General features: G+C 43.6%; 1 protein-coding gene across 1 annotated transcript in view; it reads left to right on the top strand.

Annotated features, from left to right (window-relative positions):
- The first annotated feature begins 594 nt into the window (after positions 1–594).
- Positions 595–20,340, top strand: part of NAAA (N-acylethanolamine acid amidase) — a 69,957-nt gene continuing 50,211 nt past the window's right edge. Inside the window, exons 1-2 of the mRNA XM_044303584.1 lie at positions 595–845; positions 19,190–19,357. Coding sequence (XP_044159519.1) covers positions 673–845; positions 19,190–19,357 — 341 coding nt within the window. The 5' untranslated portion in view covers positions 595–672. The remainder of the gene's footprint in view (positions 846–19,189; positions 19,358–20,340) is intronic.

Below are 20,340 nucleotides of genomic sequence, written 5' to 3' on the forward strand. Positions count from 1 at the left end.
TTTTTTACGCACCGTATGCGGAACCATTCATTTCAATGGGTCCGCAAAAAAAAAAAGGAAGTTACTCCGTGTGCATTCCGTTTCTCTATGTCTGTATTTCCATTCCGCAAAAAAAAGAACATGTCCTATTATTGTCCGCATTACGGACAAGGATAGGACTGTTCTATTAGTGGCCAGCTGTTCCGTTCCACAAAATACGGCATGCACACGGACATCATCCGTATTTTTTGTGGATCCGTTTTTTGCGGACCGCAAAGTACATACGGTCGTGTGCATGAGGCCTTAGACTTGGCCCCCTCTTGCCCTGGGCCCCATAGCAGTGGCATGGTCTGCCGCTGTGGGAGTTACTCGGCCGCCGCTGGTCCCAGAAATGCCAAGTACGCTGTATATACCTATGTGCACTGTCATATGTGCATATAGTACGTACAGTATATTTGCAACTTCACATTCATATTAGCCATTTTTCCAACCATAATGCAGATAATGGCATTTCCTGGCACTGTGGCACACCGCCTTTTGGAAGAAAGGGGGCGCCAGAACGTCACTTCGCACAAGGTGTCCTGTAGCGCACATTCCCCTCAGTTGCCCCGCCCCCTGCCCTCTCCTCACAGGAGTACGTGCTCCGGTCTGGCACACTCCGGCCCGTGCACGGTGCCCCTGACAGCCCCAGGTATGCTCGGGTTACACTTGCTGCTCTTCCTGGCACCCTGCTTGTCCCATGCCCAAGACTATGCCCCCCCTCGCTATAACTTCAGCCTAGACTTGCCTCCTGTGCAGCGCTGGGAAGCCGTGCTGAAGAATTACAACTACAGAGAAGTGAAGGCAGCCATGGACTATATGCTGGAGTAAGTAACCCTCAGTGTTCTGTACATGGGGGGCTTAGTAACCCCTTCTCCACAGTGCTGGCCTGGAGCCTGGAAAAGCTGGGTGGCACCCCCTATGGAAGCAGGGATATCCTGTTTTCTGCGTGCTTCTGGGAACAACCAGTGTGTCCAACTTTACAGCCTCCATGGAGGTTGTCACCCCCTCTTCTAGTGATGTGGAGGCATTGCCTTTCAGGAGCCTGGAAAAGCTGTGTGACACCCCCTATGGAAGCAGGGATATCCTGTTTTCTGTGTGCTTCTGGGAACAACCAGTGTGTCCAACTTTACAGCCTCCATGAAGGTTGTCACCCCCTCTTCTAGTGATGTGGAGGCGTTGCCTTTCAGGAGTCTAGGAAAGCTGGGTGACAGGCGCCCTATCACTTTAACAGGACTGACAATTCAGGGAAATCCGTCACATTGGATGGGATAAATAGCGCAGCATGCAGCACTAATCTTCCCGTACAGACGAGCTGTGTTATAATTTAATGGAGTCCATAGGAAGGATCCAGCACTCTACTTTTTCTGTGTTTCTGCTCCTTTGGTGAACCAGAAAAAAAATGATGGAGTTGCACTACAGCAGGGATCAGCAACCTTCGGCACTCCAGCTGCTGTGAAACTACAACTCCCAGCGTGCAAACTTACTCGGCTGTTCTTGTAACTCCCACAGAAGTGAAAGGAGGATTCTGGGAGTTGTAGTTTTAGACCAGCTGGAGCATCGGAGGTTGCTGATCCCTGCTCTACAATATCATTGTCCATTGTATAAAACTCATCGATAAGGCGTTGAAGTTACTGTATATTGGGGTCTTCCCACATGGGAGAAAAGGTGCCGAAATGTCTGCGACTGAAAATCGCTTCCATTCACATGGTGGATTTTTGCAGGCCTCATTCAGATGAATGGAACTCATTTTCAGATTGTCACTAGTGTTGAGCGCGAATATTCGAATATCAATTTTTTTAGCGAATATCGGCACTTCGCTAATTCGCGAATATTTCGAATATAGTGCTATAAATTCGATATTTCGAATATTCGTTTTTTTTTTAATTGTTATATTTTTTCCTTTCCCACTTCCCTAAAGTTGATCTTACCTGTCCTTTGGATTCCTGGCTTCCTGGCTGCTCCAGTCAGTGCCCGTTGCCGCTTCTGCCGAATTCCGTGCTCATGGAGCGTCCCCATCACCATGGGAACGTCTCCATATAATAGAATGTACTGTCGGATTTGAGAATTACGTTGAAATCGCAATTCGATTATTTCAAGTTATAATAATCGAATTGCGATTTCAACTTAACACTGCTATATTCCATATTCGTTAATTCTAGCCTAATATGGAATATAGCAGTGCTAAGTTGAAATCGCAATTCGATTATTATAACTTGAAATAATCGAATTGCGATTTCAACGTAATTCTCAAATCCGACAGTACATTCTAGTATATGGAGTCGTTCCCATGGTGATGGGGACGCTCCATGAGCATGGAATATAGCATTACTAAGTTGAAATCGCCATGCGATTCTTTCGAGTTATATTAATCGCATGGCGATTTCAACTTGGACCTGGTTTACTATATGGTTGGCTTCAATGGCTTGGTAGAATTAGCGAATATGACGAATGTATTCGTCATATTCCACAAAACGAAGATAACGAAGTATTCTGCATCTTCGTTTTAGCTACCTATTCATCAACTTCGCTAATTCTAGCAATCATATAGGAAAGTTTACTATAGAGACAGCTAAGTTTAATTCGCTATGGGATTATATACTTTGCTTTTTTTTTATAAATAGAATAATTATAATAATTATCAGGTATTATAATTATTCTATGTATTTTAGAAAAAAGCAAAGTAATATAATCGCATAGCAAATTAAACTTAGCTGTCTCTATAGTAAACTTTCCTATATGATTGCTAGAATTAGCGAAGTTGATGAATAGGTAGCTAAAACGAAGATGCAGAATAATTCGTTAATTCTAGCCTAATATGGAATATAGCAGTGCTTAAGTTGTAATCACAATTCGATTAATTCAAGTTATAATAATCGAATTGCGATTTCAACTTGGACCTGCTATATTCCATATTAGGCTGGAATTAACGAATATGGAATATAGCAGTGCGAAGTTGAAATCGAAAGTCGATTATTATAACTTGAATTAATCGCATTGCTATTACAATAGCAGAGTAGCCTTAAGTTAAAATCGCAATACGCGATTATTTAAATCGCATATTAATCGCGATAACTAGAATAATGACGAATATTCGATTTCGACGAATATAAAACGAATATTCTATCGAATATCCACGAATTTCATCGAAATCGAATATGGCACCTGCCGCTCATCACTAATTGTCACATGTTGCACTGTTTGAGGGCAGGGGGTGACTGCATCTGTTTTGTGGTTTCCATGTTACATTACACAATGATCACAAAATGTACATAATGGACTCCATTAGCCCTTAGGCTACCAGAGGTTTTTTAGTTTTTGTTTTTTCATTTTCTTCCCTATTTTCCTTGAGCCATAACTTTTTTTTATATTTCCAGTCACATAGCTGTATAAGGGGTTATTTTTTTGCAGGACAGGTTGTACTTTCTAATGCCACCATTAATTATGGCATAAAATGTAGTGGGAAGCGGTAAAAAAATCCCAAATGGGGTGAAATTTGAAAAAAAACATAATCCCTCCACTGTTTTACGGGTTTTGTTCCCACAGCGTTTTGTTTACAGCCAAACTGACCCATGCCCTTCATTCTCTGGGTCACTACGATTATAACAATACCCCATATGTGAAGGTTTTTTTATGTCTAAATAGTGTAAAAGTAAATTTAAACTTTGATAAAAATTATTATCACCATATTCTGATCCCCATAACTTTTTTATACTTGTCTACAGAGCTGTTTAGGGGCTCAATTTTTGGAGTGTGCGGGACTTTTTGATCACATTTTCTAAAATAAAATTGGGTAAGAGAAGCAATTTAAAAATTGTAAATTGGCCATTTTAAACCTTTTTTCCATTACGCCATTCGCCGAATTGGAATTTTTTATTTTATATTTTAATAGTATGGGCGTTTATAATGTTTATATTTATTGTTATTTAGGTATTTATTTTTTGATTATACGGAAAGGGGGGTGATTTAAACTTTTATATTTTTTATATATATATATATTTTTTTATTTTTTATTATTTGTGATGATTTTGAATCATATATATATGAGCCTATAATGTTTTTAAATTTTTGATTTTGTTCTATCAGGGATTTTGGATTGGAAACTGCTCATGTATGAAACAGCAGAGACCTGCCGGCCATGCCGCCCACTGCACATGCGAGCGGGCGCCATGTTTATACATCGCTCCAGCGCCGTACATGTACAGCGCTGGTAGTGAAGGAGTTAAGAAGGTTGCCCAGGATCCAGTGGTTGTCCAGTTCTTCCAGTTAGTTTGAACAACATATGACTCCTGCAGCCAGCCACTGGCCTCACCTGGTGCACGGCTGAGACCAGTGATTGACTGCAGTGGTCACATGTTTGTCATCATGCAGGCGGGTAATTAGAGCCTGGCCGGGAGAACTGGAGCAGTGGCATGGGATCTATGAGGTAAGTACTTAAAGGATCACAGTGAGCATGAATAAAACGTAACTTTTAATGTTATTTTTAAATAATCAATAATCCACCCACTTTAAACAAACAATGATACAAACGAATATATATAAGACCTAAAAGTCTCGATAGTAATTGAGGGGGAAGACAGAGCAGAAGGGGTAGGACAACGCGAGGGACCTCACTATCCCTATGGAGAACCTCACTATTGCCTCAACCCACAGGAACACCCTGATGGTGGATATCCTGTGGTCCCGAACCTGCCCTAGCTCTCCCTCGAACGACCCTTTTTTTCTGTACAGAGCTGAGATGCTCTAGTAGCACCCTTTTAATTTTCTGTCTTTTCCGTCATCTGGAGAACAGAAGGCCTCCTTATGTCTGCTCTCTGACCTTATAAACTCTCATTAAAGGGTAACTGTCATATTTTTTTTATCTGCTAGTTTATTAGAGCTAGGCATGTATACCTGAGTTAGTCTGTCAATGATCGCCAAAACATCTGTAATTACCTTATAATAACAGCCTTCATTAATGTCCCCTGTCCCTTTCCATTGCTCCCTTAAAAGACAGTTGCTATGGCTTATCTGTCTCCGGCTAAGGCTACTTTCACACTAGCGTTTTGGCTTTCCGTTTGTGAGATCCGTTAAGGTCTCTCACAAGCGGTCCAAAACGGATCAGTTTTGCCCTTATGCATTCTGAATGGAAAAGGATCCGCTCAGAATGCATCAGTTTGCCTCCGTTCAGTCACCATTCCGCTCTAGAGGCGGACACCAAAAGGCTGCCTGCAGTGTTTTTCTGTCTGCCATGTGCTGCAGAGCAAGACTTCATGGCACACAATGTAAGTCAATGGGGACGGACCTGTTTTCTCTGACACAATAGAAAACGGATCCGTTCCTCATTGACTTTTAAGGGTGTTCATAACGGATCCGTCATGGCTATAGAAGACATAATACAACTGAATCCGTTCATGACGGATGGATGCAATTGTATTATGGTAACGGAAGTGTTTTTGCAGATCCATGACGGATCCGCAAAAAACACTAATCTGAAAGTAGCCTTAGAAGACAGGAAGACAGAGGGACGGTCCTTCACACTGCATGCCTGCATTAGGCTTCAGAGTGTGGAGGCATGTCTCTCAGTAATCCAATCTGATTGGCTGGCAGGGAGCTGCTGTCTACAGCAAGTGTGTATGGGAAGTGAGGGAAAGTAGTTTTGGCCTCAGAGAACTGGCAGAGGAGCCATCTTGAGAAGGTCCTCATATTGTAAATTTTAAAACAGCCGTAACTAAGGGAAAAACTGAAAGAAAATAGTGGTATGAAGAAACTAAAGATTGCTTTATGCATAATTCTGCTGCAGCAGTAACATATGCTAAAATAGATTTTTTTGATGAACGGTTACACTTTCAGATCAATCCTTATCTTACTGATAAGAATGTGGCTTAAATAAGTGTTTATGACGTCCCAGTAGTTTAGAGATAAGGTTTATTAGATGACCAGGATAAAGCGAATTTCCAGTCACACAGCTAGAAAAACAGTTAACCCTTTGTGACAGAACTGCTCAATATTTTTAATAAAGACCAATTGAAAAAATGATTTTTAACCAAAAATTAGTAACATGCAATCATAAAAAAAAGATTGCCTCCGAAGGTGTACATAGCCTTTAACCACTTAAACCCCGCTAGCTGAAACACCCTTAATGACCAGGCCACTTTTTACACTTCTGCACTACACTACTTTCACCGTTTATTGCTCGGTCATGCAACTTACCACCCAAATGAATTTTACCTCCTTTTCTTCTCACTAATAGAGCTTTCATTTGGTGGTATTTCATTGCTGCTGACATTTTTACTTTTTTTGCTATTAATCGAAATTTAACGATTTTTTCACATTCAGTTGTAAAATTTTGCAAAAAAAAACGACACCCATATATAATTTTTTCGCTAAATTTATTGTTCTACATGTCTTTGATAAAAAAAAATGGTTTGGGTAAAAGTTATAGCGTTTACAAACTATGGTACAAAAATGTGAATTTCCACTTTTTGAAGCAGCTCTGACTTTCTGAGCACCTGTCATGTTTCCTGAGGTTCTACAATGCCCAGACAGTACAAACACCCCACAAATGACCCCATTTCGGAAAGTAGACACCCTAAGGTATTCGCTGATTGGCATAGTGAGTTCATAGAACTTTTTATTTTTTGTCACAAGTTAGGGGAAAATGAAGATTTTTAATTTCTTTTTTTTTTTCTTACAAAGTCTCATATTCCACTAACTTGTGACAAAAAATAAAAACTTCCATGAACTCACTATGCCCATCACAAAATACCTTGGGGTGTCTTCTTTCCAAAATGGGGTCACTTGTGGGGCAGTTATACTGCCCTGGCATTTTAGGGGCCCATATGCGTGAGAAGAAGTTTGAAATCAAAATCTGTAAAAAATGACCGGTGAAATCCGAAAGGTGCTCTTTGGAATGTGTGCCCCTTTGCCCACCTAGGCTGCAAAAAAGTGTCACACATTTGGTATTGCCGTACTCAGGAGAAGTTGGGGAATGTGTTTTGGGGTGTCATTTTACATATACCCATGCTGGGTGAGAGAAATATCATGGCAAAAGACAACATTTCCCATTTTTTTATACAAAGTTGGCTTTTGACCAAGATATTTATCTCACCCAGCATGGGTATATGTAAAATGACACCCCAAAACACATTCCCCAACTTCTCCTGAGTACGGCGATACCACATGTGTGACACTTTATTGCAGCCTAGGTGGGCAAAGGGGCCCACATTCCAAAGAGCACCTTTCGGATTTCACAGGCCATTTTTTTACACATTTTGATTGCAAACTACTTCTCACGCATATGGGCCCCTAAAATGCCAGGGCAGTATAACTACCCCACAAGTGACCCCGTTTTGGAAAGAAGACACCCCAAGGTATTCCGTGAGGGGCATGGCGAGTTCCTAGAATTTTTTATTTTTTGTCACAAGTTAGTGGAATATGAGACTTTGTAAGAAAAAAAATAAAAAAATCATCATTTTCCGCTAACTTGTGACAAAAAATAAAAAAAATTCTAGGAACTCGCCATGCCCCTCACGGAATACCTTGGGGTGTCTTCTTTCCAAAATGGGGTCACTTGTGGGGTAGTTATACTGCCCTGGCATTCTAGGGGCCCTAATGTGTGGTAAGTAGTTTGAAATCAAAATGTGTAAAAAATGACCGGTGAAATCCGAAAGGTGCTCTTTGGAATGTGGGCCCCTTTGCCCACCTAGGCTGCAAAAAAGTGTCACACATGTGGTATCGCCGTACTCAGGAGAAGTTGGGGAATGTGTTTTGGGGTGTCATTTTACATATACCCATGCTGGGTGAGAGAAATATCTTGGCAAAAGACAACTTTTCCCATTTTGTTATACAAAGTTGGCACTTGACCAAGATATTTCTCTCACCCAGCATGGGTATATGTAAAATGACACCCCAAAACACATTCCCCAACTTCTTCTGAGTACGGCGATACCACATGTGTGACACTTTTTTGCAGCCTAGATGCGCAAAGCGGCCCAAATTCCTTTTAGGAGGGCATTTTTAGACATTTGGATCCCAGACTTCTTCTCACGCTTTAGGGCCCCTAAAAAGCCAGCGCAGTATAAATACCCCACATGTGACCCCATTTTGGAAAGAAGACACCCCAAGGTATTCAATGAGGGGCCTGGCGAGTTCATCAATTTTTTTTTTTTTTTGCACAAGTTAGCGGAAATTGATTTTATTTTTTTTTTTCTCACAAAGTCTCCTTTTGCGCTAACTTGGGACAAAAATTTTAATCTTTCATGGACTCAATATGCCCCTCACGGTATACCATGGTGTGTCTTCTTTCCGAAATGGGGTCACATGTGGGGTATTTATACTGCCCTGGCATTTTAGGGGCACTAAAGCGTGAGAAGAAGTCTGGAATATAAATGTCTAAAAAATTTTACGCATTTGGATTCCGTGAGGGGTATGGTGAGTTCATGTGAGATTTTATTTTTTGACACAAGTTAGTGGAATATGAGACTTTGTAAGAAAATAAATAAAAATAATTTCCGCTAACTTGGGCCAAAAAAATGTCTGAATGGAGCCTTACAGGGGGGTGATCAATGACAGGGGGGTGATCAGGGAGTCTATATGGGGTGATCACCCCCCTGTCATTGATCACCCCCCTGTAAGGCTCCATTCAGACGTCCGTATGTGTTTTGCGTATCCGATCCATGTATCTGTGGATCCGTAAAAATCATACGGATGTCTGAATGGAGCCTTACAGGGGGGTGATCAATGACAGGGGGGTGATCAATGACAGGGGGGTGATCAGGGAGTCTATATGGGGTGATCACCCCCTTGTCATTGATCACCCCGCTGTAAGGCTCCATTCAGACGTCCGTATGTGTTTTGCGGATCCGATCCATGTATCCGTGGATGCGTAAAAATTATACAGACGTCTGAATGGAGCCTTACAGGGGGGTGATCAATGACAGGGGGGTGATCAGGGAGTCTATATGGGTGATCACCCCCCTGTCATTGATCACCCCCCTGTAAGGCTCCATTCAGACGTCCGTATGTGTTTTGCGGATCCGATCCATGTATCCGTGGATCCGCAAAAATCATACGGACGTCTGAATGGAGCCTTACAGGGGGGTGATCAATGACAGGGGGGTGATCAGGGAGTCTATATGGGTGATCACCCCCCTGTCATTGATCACCCCCTTGTAAGGCTCCATTCAGACGTCCGTATGTGTTTTGCGGATCCGATCCATGTATCCGTGGATCCGTAAAAATCATACGGACGTCTGAATGGAGCCTTACAGGGGGGTGATCAATGACAGGGGGGTGATCAGGGAGTTTATATGGGGTGATCATGGGTGATCAGGGGTTCATAAGGGGTTAATAAGTGACGGGGGGTGGGGGGATGTAGTGTAGTGTAGTGGTGTTTGGTGGTACTTTACTGAGCTACCTGTGTCCTCTGGTGGTCGATCCAAGCAAAAGGGACCACCAGAGGACCAGGTAGCAGGTATATTAGACCCTGTTATCAAAACAGCGTCTAATATACCTGTTAGGGGTTAAAAAATTCGTATCTCCAGCCTGCCAGCGAACGATCGCCGCTGGCAGGCTGGAGATCCACTCGCTTACCTTCCGTTCCTGTGAACACGCGCGCGCCTGTGTGCGCGCGTTCACAGGAAATCTCGCCTCTCGCGAGATGACGCACAGATGCGTCCAGGAGGAATGAATCGACCGCCTCCTGGACGCATCCGTGCGTTCAGCGGTCGGGAGGCGGTTAAAGGGGTTATCCAAGAGTATAAAGTGTCCTTCCATGTGCCGGGCCCCCCCATGGAATATACTTACCTAGCTCCCTGCGGCGCTCCTGGTCCCTGCACTGCCACTGCTGCTTCTCCCCGTGCATGGATGAAAACATCTGGTGTTAGGGGGGAAGCAGCCAATGGCAGACAGGGACAAGCCTCCCTAGCGTCACCCGCGATGCTAGAGAGGCTCTCCCCGCCAGCCATTGACTGCTCCCCCGACACCAGATGTTTTCATCCGTGTACGGGGAGAAGCAGCAGCGGCGGTGTGGGGAGCAGGGTAAGTATATTCCATGTGGGGGGGCCTGGCACATGGTGGGACATTTCATACTCTTGGATAACCGCTTTAAGTACAGTTCTTTATTTTAGGTGGATCTTGGACGTTCTCCGGTTTCCTGCTGTAGAAACATATAAGGCTTTCGCTGTGGTGTACGTAATTTTGACGGGAAGAATAGTGCTGCATGCTACACTATTTTTCTTGTCAACAGAGCCTGATAGAGTTTCCAGGCTTTAAAATCATGTCAATAGGCCAGCTAAAATGTGCCCCACACTCTTCATCACTGGAGATGGCTAGAACACCATAGGGTAATCTATTAAGTCTTGTATAGCAGTTTTCTGATGTAAAATAAGTGCTAATTTTTCCGCACGCCATTTCTAGGCTAAAAATTTTGACTTTTTGTGATATTATGCCACTTTTTTGAAAAGTGGGTGGGAAATTGGACATGACTAGCTAGGTAGGTGTGATACCCCAAAATGACTACTGCAAAGAATTAGCATGAACAAAGTTAACGCAATGTTTCTTCAGTTAAAGGGGTTTTCCAAGATTTTAATACTAATGATCTATCCTGGATAGGTCATCAGTATCTGATCGGTGTGGGTCTGACACCCAGGACCCCCACCAATCGGCTGTTCGAGAAGGTGGCAGCGCTTGCAGCAGTACCATGGCCTTTTAACTGCTTTCTCTAGGCCGTGTGACAACACGTTCATCAATCACATGGCCTAGGAGCAGCTTTTGAGCTGCTATACCGAGCACAGCCGCTATACAATGTACGGCATTGTGCTTGGTAAGATGCAAGGAGGCCGCGGTGCTCACAGGAGTGTCAGAGTCTTCTTAACCACCTCAGCCCCCCTAGCTTAAACACCCTTAACCTCTTCAGGACACGTGACGTACCGGTACGTCATGATGTCCTTGTACTTAAGGACACATGACGTACCGGTACGTCATGTGTTGTTCCGATCACTGCCGCCCGGCTGGCAGTGATCGGAACAAGGTGCCTGCTCAAATCATTGAGCAGGCACCTAGGCTAAATGCGCGGGGGGGTCCCGTGACCCCCCCATGTCGACGATCGCAACAAACCGCAGGTCAATTCAGACCTGCGGTTTGATGCGCTTTTTGCCGTTTCCGCGGGGATCAGAAACTTTTAAATGCCCAAAATATATATGGTTTTTCCTCCCCCTGCACCCCTGAATGATATTATGTGGGCGGGTGGTGCAGGAGGAGGGTTGCGGGCGGTACGGGAGGCGGGCGGTGCGGCAGGCGATCCCCCGCCCGCCTCCCCTTGAATATTCGTTGGCGTCTAGTGGGTATATCAGGGTGCCAGCACATTGCTGGCACCCTGTTATAAACGGCTGACATCGTTGATGCGATGTCAGCCGTTTAACCCTTTCCATACAGCGGTCCGTACGGACCGCTGTATGGAAAAGGTTAACAGCGCAGGGAGCTCCCTCCCTCTCCGATCAAGGGGCTGCTGTGCCTTTGCAGCCCCCCAATGGGAGAGGGAGAGAGCCCCCAGACAGCCCCCCGAAGCCCCGTCCTCACCCTTCCCCGTCTGCGAAGTTGTGGCAGACGGGGAAGGTTCCCATGGCAACAGGACGCCTGCTCAGGCGTCCTGCTGTCCATGGTGCTGAACAGATCTATGCTAAAGACATACAGTCATGTGAAAAAATTAGGACACCCTTTGAAAGCATGTGGTTTTTTGTAACATTTTTAATAAAAGGTTATTTCATCTCCGTTTCAACAATACAGAGAGATTAAAGTAATCCAACTAAACAAAGAAAACTGAAGAAAAGTCTTTTCAAGGTCTTCTGTAAATGTCATTCTACAAAAATGCCTATTCTAACTGAGGAAAAAGATAGGACACCCTTGCCCCTAATAGCGAGTGTTACCTCCTTTGGCTGAAATAACTGCAGTGAGACGGTTCTTGTAGCCATCTACCAGTCTTCGACATCGGTCTGAGGAAATTTTACCCCACTCCTCAATGCAGAACTTTTTCAGCTGTGAGATGTTTGAGGGGTTTCTTGCACGTACAGCCCTTTTCAAGTCACCCCACAGCATCTCAATGGGATTCAAATCTGGACTTTGACTTGGCCATTCCAGGACTCTCCATTTCTTCTTTTTCAGCCAATCTTTGGTTGATTTACTAGTATGTTTTGGGTCATTGTCATGTTGCATGGTCCAGTTCCGCTTCAGCTTTAATTTTCTAACTGATGGTCTCACATGTTCTTCAAGCACCTTCTGATACACAGTAGAATTCATCGTGGATTCTATGATGGTGAGCTGACCAGGTCCTGCTGCAGCAAAGCAGCCCCAAACCATGACACTTCCACCTCCATGCTTCACAGTTGGTATGAGGTTCTTTTCTTGGAATGCTGTGTTTGGTTTACGCCAAACATGTCCTCTGCTGTTGTGTCCAAATAATTCAATTTTGGACTCATCTGTCCAAAGAACATTATTCCAGAAGTCCTGGTCTTTGTCAACTTTATCTCTGGCAAATGTCAGTCTGGCCTCGATGTTTCTCTTGGAAAGCAAAGGTTTCCTCCTTGCACACCTCCCATGCAAGTTAAACTTGTACAGTCTCTTTCTGATTGTAGAGGCATGTACTTCTACATCAACAGTAGCCAGAGCCTGCTGTAGTTCTCGAGATGACACTTTAGGGTTTTTGGAGACCTCTTTTAGCATCTTGCGGTCTGCTCTTGGGGTGAACTTGCTGGGGCGACCAGTCCTGGGCATGTTGGCAGTTGTTTTGAAAGCCCTCCACTTGTAGACTATCTTCCGGACAGTGGAATGGCTGATTTCAAAATCTTTTGAGATCTTTTTAAATCCCTTCCCAGACTCATAGGCTGCTACAATCTTTTTTCTGAAGTCCTCTGACAGCTCTTTTGCTCTCACCATGGTGCTCACTCTCACTTCAACAGTCAGGAGCACACCAAACTAAATGTCTGAGGTTTAAATAGGGCAAGCCTCATTCAACATGCAGAGTAACGATCTACTAATTATGTGCACCTGGTGTGATATACCTGTGTGAGATCTGAGCCAATTTAAGAGGGAATACATGTGAGGGTGTCCTATCTTTTTCCTCAGTTAGAATAGGCATTTTTGTAGAATGACATTTACAGAAGATCTTGAAAAGACTTTTCTTCAGTTTTCTTTGTTTAGTTGGATTACTTTAATCTCTCTGTATTGTTGAAACGGAGATGAAATAACCTTTTATTAAAAATGTTACAAAAAACCACATGCTTTCAAAGGGTGTCCTAATTTTTTCACATGACTGTAGATCTGTTCAGTGTAAGTAAAATACAGTACAGTACTATATATTGTACTGTACTGTATTATACAGACATCAGACCCACTGGATCTTCAAGAACCAAGTGGGTCTGGGTAAAAAAAAAGTGAAAAAAAAGTAAAAATCAAAAAACACATTTATCACTGATTAAAAATGAAAAAAATAAAATTCCCTACACATGTTTGGTATTGCCGCGTTCGTAACGACCTGATCTATAAAACGGTCATGTTACTTTACCCGAACGGTGAACGCCATAAAAATAAAAAATTAAAAACTATGATGAAATTGAAATTTTGCCCACCTTACTTCCCAAAAAAAGGTAATAAAAGTGATCAAAAAAGTCGCATGTACGCCAAAATTGTAACAATCAAACCGTCATCTCATCCCGCAAAAAATGAGACCCTACTTAAGATAATCGCCCAAAAACTGAAAAAACTATGGCTCTTAGACTATGGAAACACTAAAACATCATTTTTTTTGTTTCAAAAATGAAATCATTGTGTAAAACTTACATAAATTTAAAAAAAGTATACATAGGTATTGCCGCGTCCGTATTGACCGGCTCTATAAAAATATCACATGACCTAACCCCTCAGGTGACCACCGAAAAAAATAAAAAAATAAAAACGGTGTAAAAAAAGCAATTTTTTGTCATCTTACGTCACAAAAAGTGTAATAGCAAGCGATCAAAAAATCATATCCACCGCAAAATAGTGCCAATCAAACCGTCATCTCATCCCGCAAAAAATTAGACCCTACTTAAGATAATCGCCCAAAAACTGAAAAAACTATGGCTCTTAGACTATGGAGAAACTAAAACTTTTTTTGTTTTAAAAATGAAATCATTGTGTAAAACTTACATAAATAAATAAAATTGTATACATATTAGGTATCGCCGCGTCCATGACAACCTGCTCTATAAAATTACCACATGATCTAACCTGTCAGATGAATGTTGTAAATAACAAAAAAAAAAAACTGTGCCAAAAAGGTATTTCTTGTTACCTTGCCGCACAAAAAGTGTAATATAGAGCAACCAAAAATCATATGTACCGTAAACTAGTACCAACAACACTGCCACCCTATCCCGTAGTTTCTAAAATGGGGTCACTTTTTTAGAGTTTCTACTCTAGGGGTGCATCAGGGGGGCTTCAAATGGGACATGGTGTAAAAAACAAACAGTCCAGCAAAATCTGCCTTCCAAAAACCGTATAGCATTCCTTTCCTTCTGCGCCCGTACAGAAGTTTACGACCACATATGGGGTGTTTCTGTAAACTACAGAATTAGGGCCATAAATAATGAGTTTTGTTTGGCTGTTAACCCTTGCTTTGTAACTGGAAAAAAAAATATTAAAATGGAAAATCTGCCAAAAAAGTGAAATTTTGAAATTGTATCTCTATTTTCCATTAAATCTTGTGCAACACCTAAAGGGTTAAAAACGTATGTAAAATCAGTTTTGAATACCTTGAGGGGTGTAGTTTCTTAGATGGGGTCACTTTTATGGAGTTTCTACTCTAGGGTTGCATCAGGGGGCTTCAAATGGGACATGGTGTCAAAAAACCAGTCCAGCAAAACCTGCCTTCCAAAAACCATATGGCGCACCTTTCACTCTACGCCCCGCTGTGTGGCCGTACAGTAGTTTACGGCCACATATGGGGTGTTTCTGTAAACGGCAGAGTCAGGGCAATAAAGATACAGTCTTGTTTGGCTGTTAACCCTTGCTTTGTTAGTGGAAAAAAATGGGTTAAAATAGAAAATTAGGCAAAAAAATGAAATTCTCAAATTTCATCCCCATTTGCCAATAACTCTTGTGCAACACCTAAAGGGTTAACGAAGTTTGTAAAATCAGTTTTGAATACCTTGAGGGGTGTAGTTTATAGAATGGGGTCATTTTTGGGTGGTTTCTATTATGTAAGCCTCGCAAAGTGACTTCAGAGCTGTAGTGGTCCCTAAAAATTGGGTTTTTGTAAATTTCTGAAAAATTTCAAGATTTGCTTCTAAACTTCTAAGCCTTGTAACATCCCCAAAAAATAAAATATCATTCCCAAAATAATTCAAACATGAAGTAGACATATGGGGAATGTAAAGTCATCACAATTTTTAGGGGTATTACTATGTTTTACAGAAGTAGAGAAACTGAAATTTTTGTTAAATTGGGTATTTTTTGGTGCAAAAAAAAAAATTTTTTTGACTTAATTTTACCAGTGTCATGAAGTACAATATGTGACGAAAAAACTAGCTCAGAACGGCCTGGATAAGTCAAAGCGTTTTAAAGTTATCAGCACTTAAAGTGACACTGGTCAGATTTGCAAAAAATGGCCTGGTCCTAAGGTGTAATAAGGCTGTGTCCCTAAGGGGTTAACACCCTTAATGACCAGACCACTTTTTACAATTCTGCACTACACTACCGTAGTGCACTGCTCAGCCCACATACAGACCGTGAAGGTAGGAGTGATGTGTCCTCCAGCCTAGGCTGACAAAACCCTGAATTCCCTGAGATGGTGAAGTGGGGAAATAGGAGCAGCCTGCTCGCACAGAACCTGGATGGGATAGATGACACAAAACAGCCAAACTAGAAATGACACTTATCTTCCAGAGCAGGAACAGACAGCCAACCTTCCCTCCTATCTTCCAAGACCACAATGATTAGTATAATCCGCTCAGATCACTTGGGTGGAGTGCCATTTAAACTAATGACTCCACCCAGTGCACCTGATGAGAGGCGGATCCAGCACGGCACCAAAACAAACACTAACTTCGTGCTGCTATCCTGGCCGACCTCCGCACATCGTCAGAGTGGGGCATGACAGTCTCCCTTTCCGCTAACTTGGGACAAAAAGTTAAATCTTTCATGGACTCAATATGACCCTCAGCGAATACCTTGTGGTGTCTTCTTTCTGAAATGGGGTCACATGTGGGGTATTTATACTGCCCTGGCATTTTAGGGGCCCTAAAGCGTGAGAAGAAGTCTGGAATATAAATGTCTAAAAATTTTTACGCATTTGGATTCCATGAGGGGTATGGTGAGTTCATGTGAGATTTTATTTTTTGACACAAGTTAGTGGAATATGAGACTTTGTAAGAAAAAACAACAACAAAAAATAAATATCAATTTCCGCTAACTTGTGCCAAAAAAATGTCTAAATGGAGCCTTACAGGGGGGTGATCAATGACAGGGGGGTGATCAGGGAGTCTATATGGGGTGATCACCCCCCTGTCATTGATCACCCCCCTGTAAGGCTCCATTCAGACGTCCATATGTGTTTTGCGGATCCGCGGTGTCCGTGTTTTGCGGATCCACGGATCCGCAAAACACATACGGACGTCTGAATGGAGCCTTACAGGGGGGTGATTAATGACAGGGGGGTGATCAGGGAGTCTATATGGGGTGATCACCCCCCTGTCATTGATCACCCCCCTGTAAGGCTCCATTCAGACGTCCGTATGTGTTTTGCGGATCCGATCCATGGATCCGCAAAACACATACGGACGTCTGAATGGAGCCTTACAGGGGGGTAATCAATGACAGGGGGTGATCACCCCATATAGACTCCCTGATCACCCCCTGTCATTGACCATCCCCCTGTAAGGCTCCATTCAGACGTCTGTATGTGTTTTACGGATCCATGGATCGGATCCGCAAAACACATACGGATGTCTGAATGGAGCCTTGCAGGGGGGTGATCAATGACAGGGGGGTGATCACCCCATATAGACTCCCTGATCACCCCCCTGTCATTAATCACCCCCCTGTAAGGCTCCATTCAGACGTCCGTATGTGTTTTGCGGATCCGTGGATCCGCAAAACACGGACACCGCGGATCCGCAAAACACATATGGACGTCTGAATGGAGCCTTACAGGGGGTGATCAATGACAGGGGGGTGATCACCCCATATAGACTCCCTGATCACCCCCCTGTCATTGATCACCCCCCTGTAAGGCTCCATTCAGACGTCCATATGTGTTTTGCGGATCCGCGGTGTCCGTGTTTTGCGGATCCACGGATCCACAAAACACATACGGACATCTGAATGGAGCCTTACAGGGGGGTGATCAATGACAGGGGGGTGATCAGGGAGTCTATATGGGGTGATCACCCCCCTGTCATTGATCACCCCCCTGCAAGGCTCCATTCAGACGTCCGTATGTGTTTTGCGGATCCGATCCATGGATCCGTAAAACACATACGGACGTCTGAATGGAGCCTTACAGGGGGTGATCAGGGAGTCTATATGGGGTGAGCACCCCCCTGTCATTGATTACCCCCCTGTAAGGTTCCATTCAGACGTCCGTATGTGTTTTGCGGATCCGATCCATGGATCCGTAAAACACATACGGACGTCTGAATGGAGCCTTACAGGGGGATGGTCAATGACAGGGGGTGATCAGGGAGTCTATATGGGGTGAGCACCCCCCTGTCATTGATTACCCCCCTGTAAGGCTCCATTCAGACGTCCGTATGTGTTTTGCGGATCCGATCCATGGATCCGTAAAACACATACGGACGTCTGAATGGAGCCTTACAGGGGGGTGATCAATGACAGGGGGGTGATCAGGGAGTCTATATGGGGTGATCAGGGGTTAATAAGGGGTTAATAAGTGACAGGGGGGGGGTGTAGTGTGGTGTTTGGTGCTACTTATTACAGAGCTGCCTGTGTCCTCTGGTGGTCGATCCAAGCAAAAGGGACCACCAGAGGACCAGGTAGCAGGTATATTAGATGCTGTTATCAAAACAGCGTCTAATATACCTGTTAGGGGTTAAAAAAATTGCATCTACAGCCTGCCAGCGAACGATCGCCGCTGGCAGGCTGTAGATCCACTCTCTTACCTTCCGATCAGGAAGTCTCGCGTCTCGCAAGATGACGCATAGATGCGTCACTCTGCCTGGGACAGCCGCCTCCGGACCGCGATCTTGCGGTCCGGAGGCGGTTAAACAGCTGATCGGCCGTGGTCAGACCCCCACTGATCGGATACTGATGACTTGTCCAGAGGATAGTTCATCAGTATTAAAATCTTAGAAAACCCTTTTAAATGTTGTGCTTTGTTATGTACGTGCACTTAATGGCACAGTATGGACAACAAATGGTTAACATCTTGGTATATTGTGTTATGTTGTCAAAGGATGGACCAGGTCTGCCCCCTGGCTAGTAAGTGTTTAGAGCAGGCATGTCCAAACTGCGGCCCTCCAGCTGTTGCAAAACTATAACTCCCAGCATGCCTGGATAGCTTACAGCTATTAGGGCATGCTGGGAGTTGTAGTTTTGCAACAGCTGGAGGGCCGCAGTTTGGACATGCCTGGTTTAGAGAGTCCAGTTTGAGCAGTACCAGGAAGAAGACATGTTACATCTCCTGCACAGCTAGGCCTAAGTTCCGAGAATCCTAATCTCTGAGCCTAAAAATGCCATGGAAGTAACCCTACTACTAAAGTCCCCCGAAGCTTCATACAGGAGGTGTTGTGCTCGTTCGAGGCAGAAAGGCTTTGCTGCTGTGGAAGGATCATTGCTTAGGCAGCGTCCATGCTCGGAGACGGATTGGCCACCCCGTTTGCATTTCTGTACCCCTCAGTCCTGGAACTGCAGAAGGACTTAGTAAGAACTTTGTTGCATGCCCATGGTTCTGCCGAGAGACTGCAAAGTGTTCTTTAGCGAGAAAGAGGAGTACTATAACCACCATCATTCTTACTGTCCATACACTGCTATTGAGAGAATATTGCACTGTGATATACTGTGAAACTGTGCCATACTGCCATACAACTGTACTGCCCCGATGGCTGCCATGTTAAACTGGAGTGCAGGCAGGCATGACTATCATTTGCATTATCTGTCCTGAAGTGTGCAAAATAACAACGTTATTTCTATTTTACAGTGCAACGTTACCTAAATGGGTACATGCTATCATCCGTCCCCTGGCAGAGGTGGAACTGTATTTTCTTGTTCGTGAGCCATATGCCGGAGAGATAAAGGGAATTGCCAGGACACTTGGAGTTAATGTTGGCGATGTAGTGGCCTTAAACCTATGCTATGAAGCTACAGCGTAAGTCCCTTTACACATTTCATACCTGATGGTATCATAGGACTAGTAATATCTTACACTTATGATTGCTATACTTGTTAATATCGTGATGCAGAAGCCGGACATTATTAGTGCATTACAATTATCTTTTCACTGTTATTATTTTAACGTGTGTTCAGATTGACAGTCGGTGTTCCTGGCTACTGCCCTAGTCAAGAGGATGGATCTGAGCCAGAAGCAGGTTCTCTCAATGACATTTTGGCTGTATAGCTTGTCCTCTGTGGGGGTGACCATTGGGCCTAGATGAATATGCTGGAACATGTCAATTCATTGTAAAGAAATGGACTCGGGACATCGTAAATACAGTTACAGGAGCTGATCATAAACGGTCCATAGAAAGGAAGTTTATCTGGGCTCCTTGCCATTTAAAGGATAACTGTCATATTTTCATCAACAACCCAATTTTAGCATATGTTACTGCTGCAGCAGCATTATGCATAAAGCAATGTTTAGTTTCTTCACTTACCACTATTTTCGTTCAGTTTTCCCCTTAGTTACGGCTGTTTTGAATCCTACATTATTAGGATCTTCTCAAGATTGCTCCTTTGCCAGTTCTCTGAGGCCAAAACTGCATTACCTCAGGTCACATACAAACTTGCTGTAGCCAGCAGCTTCCTGCCAGCCAATCAGATTGGATTACTGAGAGACACGCCTCCTCACTCTGAAGCCTAATGCAGGCATGCAGTGTGAAGGACCGTCCCTCTGTCATCCTAGCCGGAGACAGATGAGCCATAGAAACGGTCTTTTAAGGAAGCAGTGGAAAGGGACAGAGGACATTAAAGCTGGTATTATAAGGTAATTACAGATCTTTTGACAATCATTGACAGACTAACTCAGGTATACATGCCTAGCTCTAATAAACTAGCAAATAAAAATAAAAAATATATGACAGTTACCCTTTAACCCCTTAAGGACTTATGACGTAACGGTACGGCATGGTTCCC

The sequence above is a fragment of the Bufo gargarizans genome, chromosome 1 (assembly GCF_014858855.1).
Source record: "Bufo gargarizans isolate SCDJY-AF-19 chromosome 1, ASM1485885v1, whole genome shotgun sequence".
NCBI lineage: Eukaryota > Metazoa > Chordata > Amphibia > Anura > Bufonidae > Bufo > Bufo gargarizans.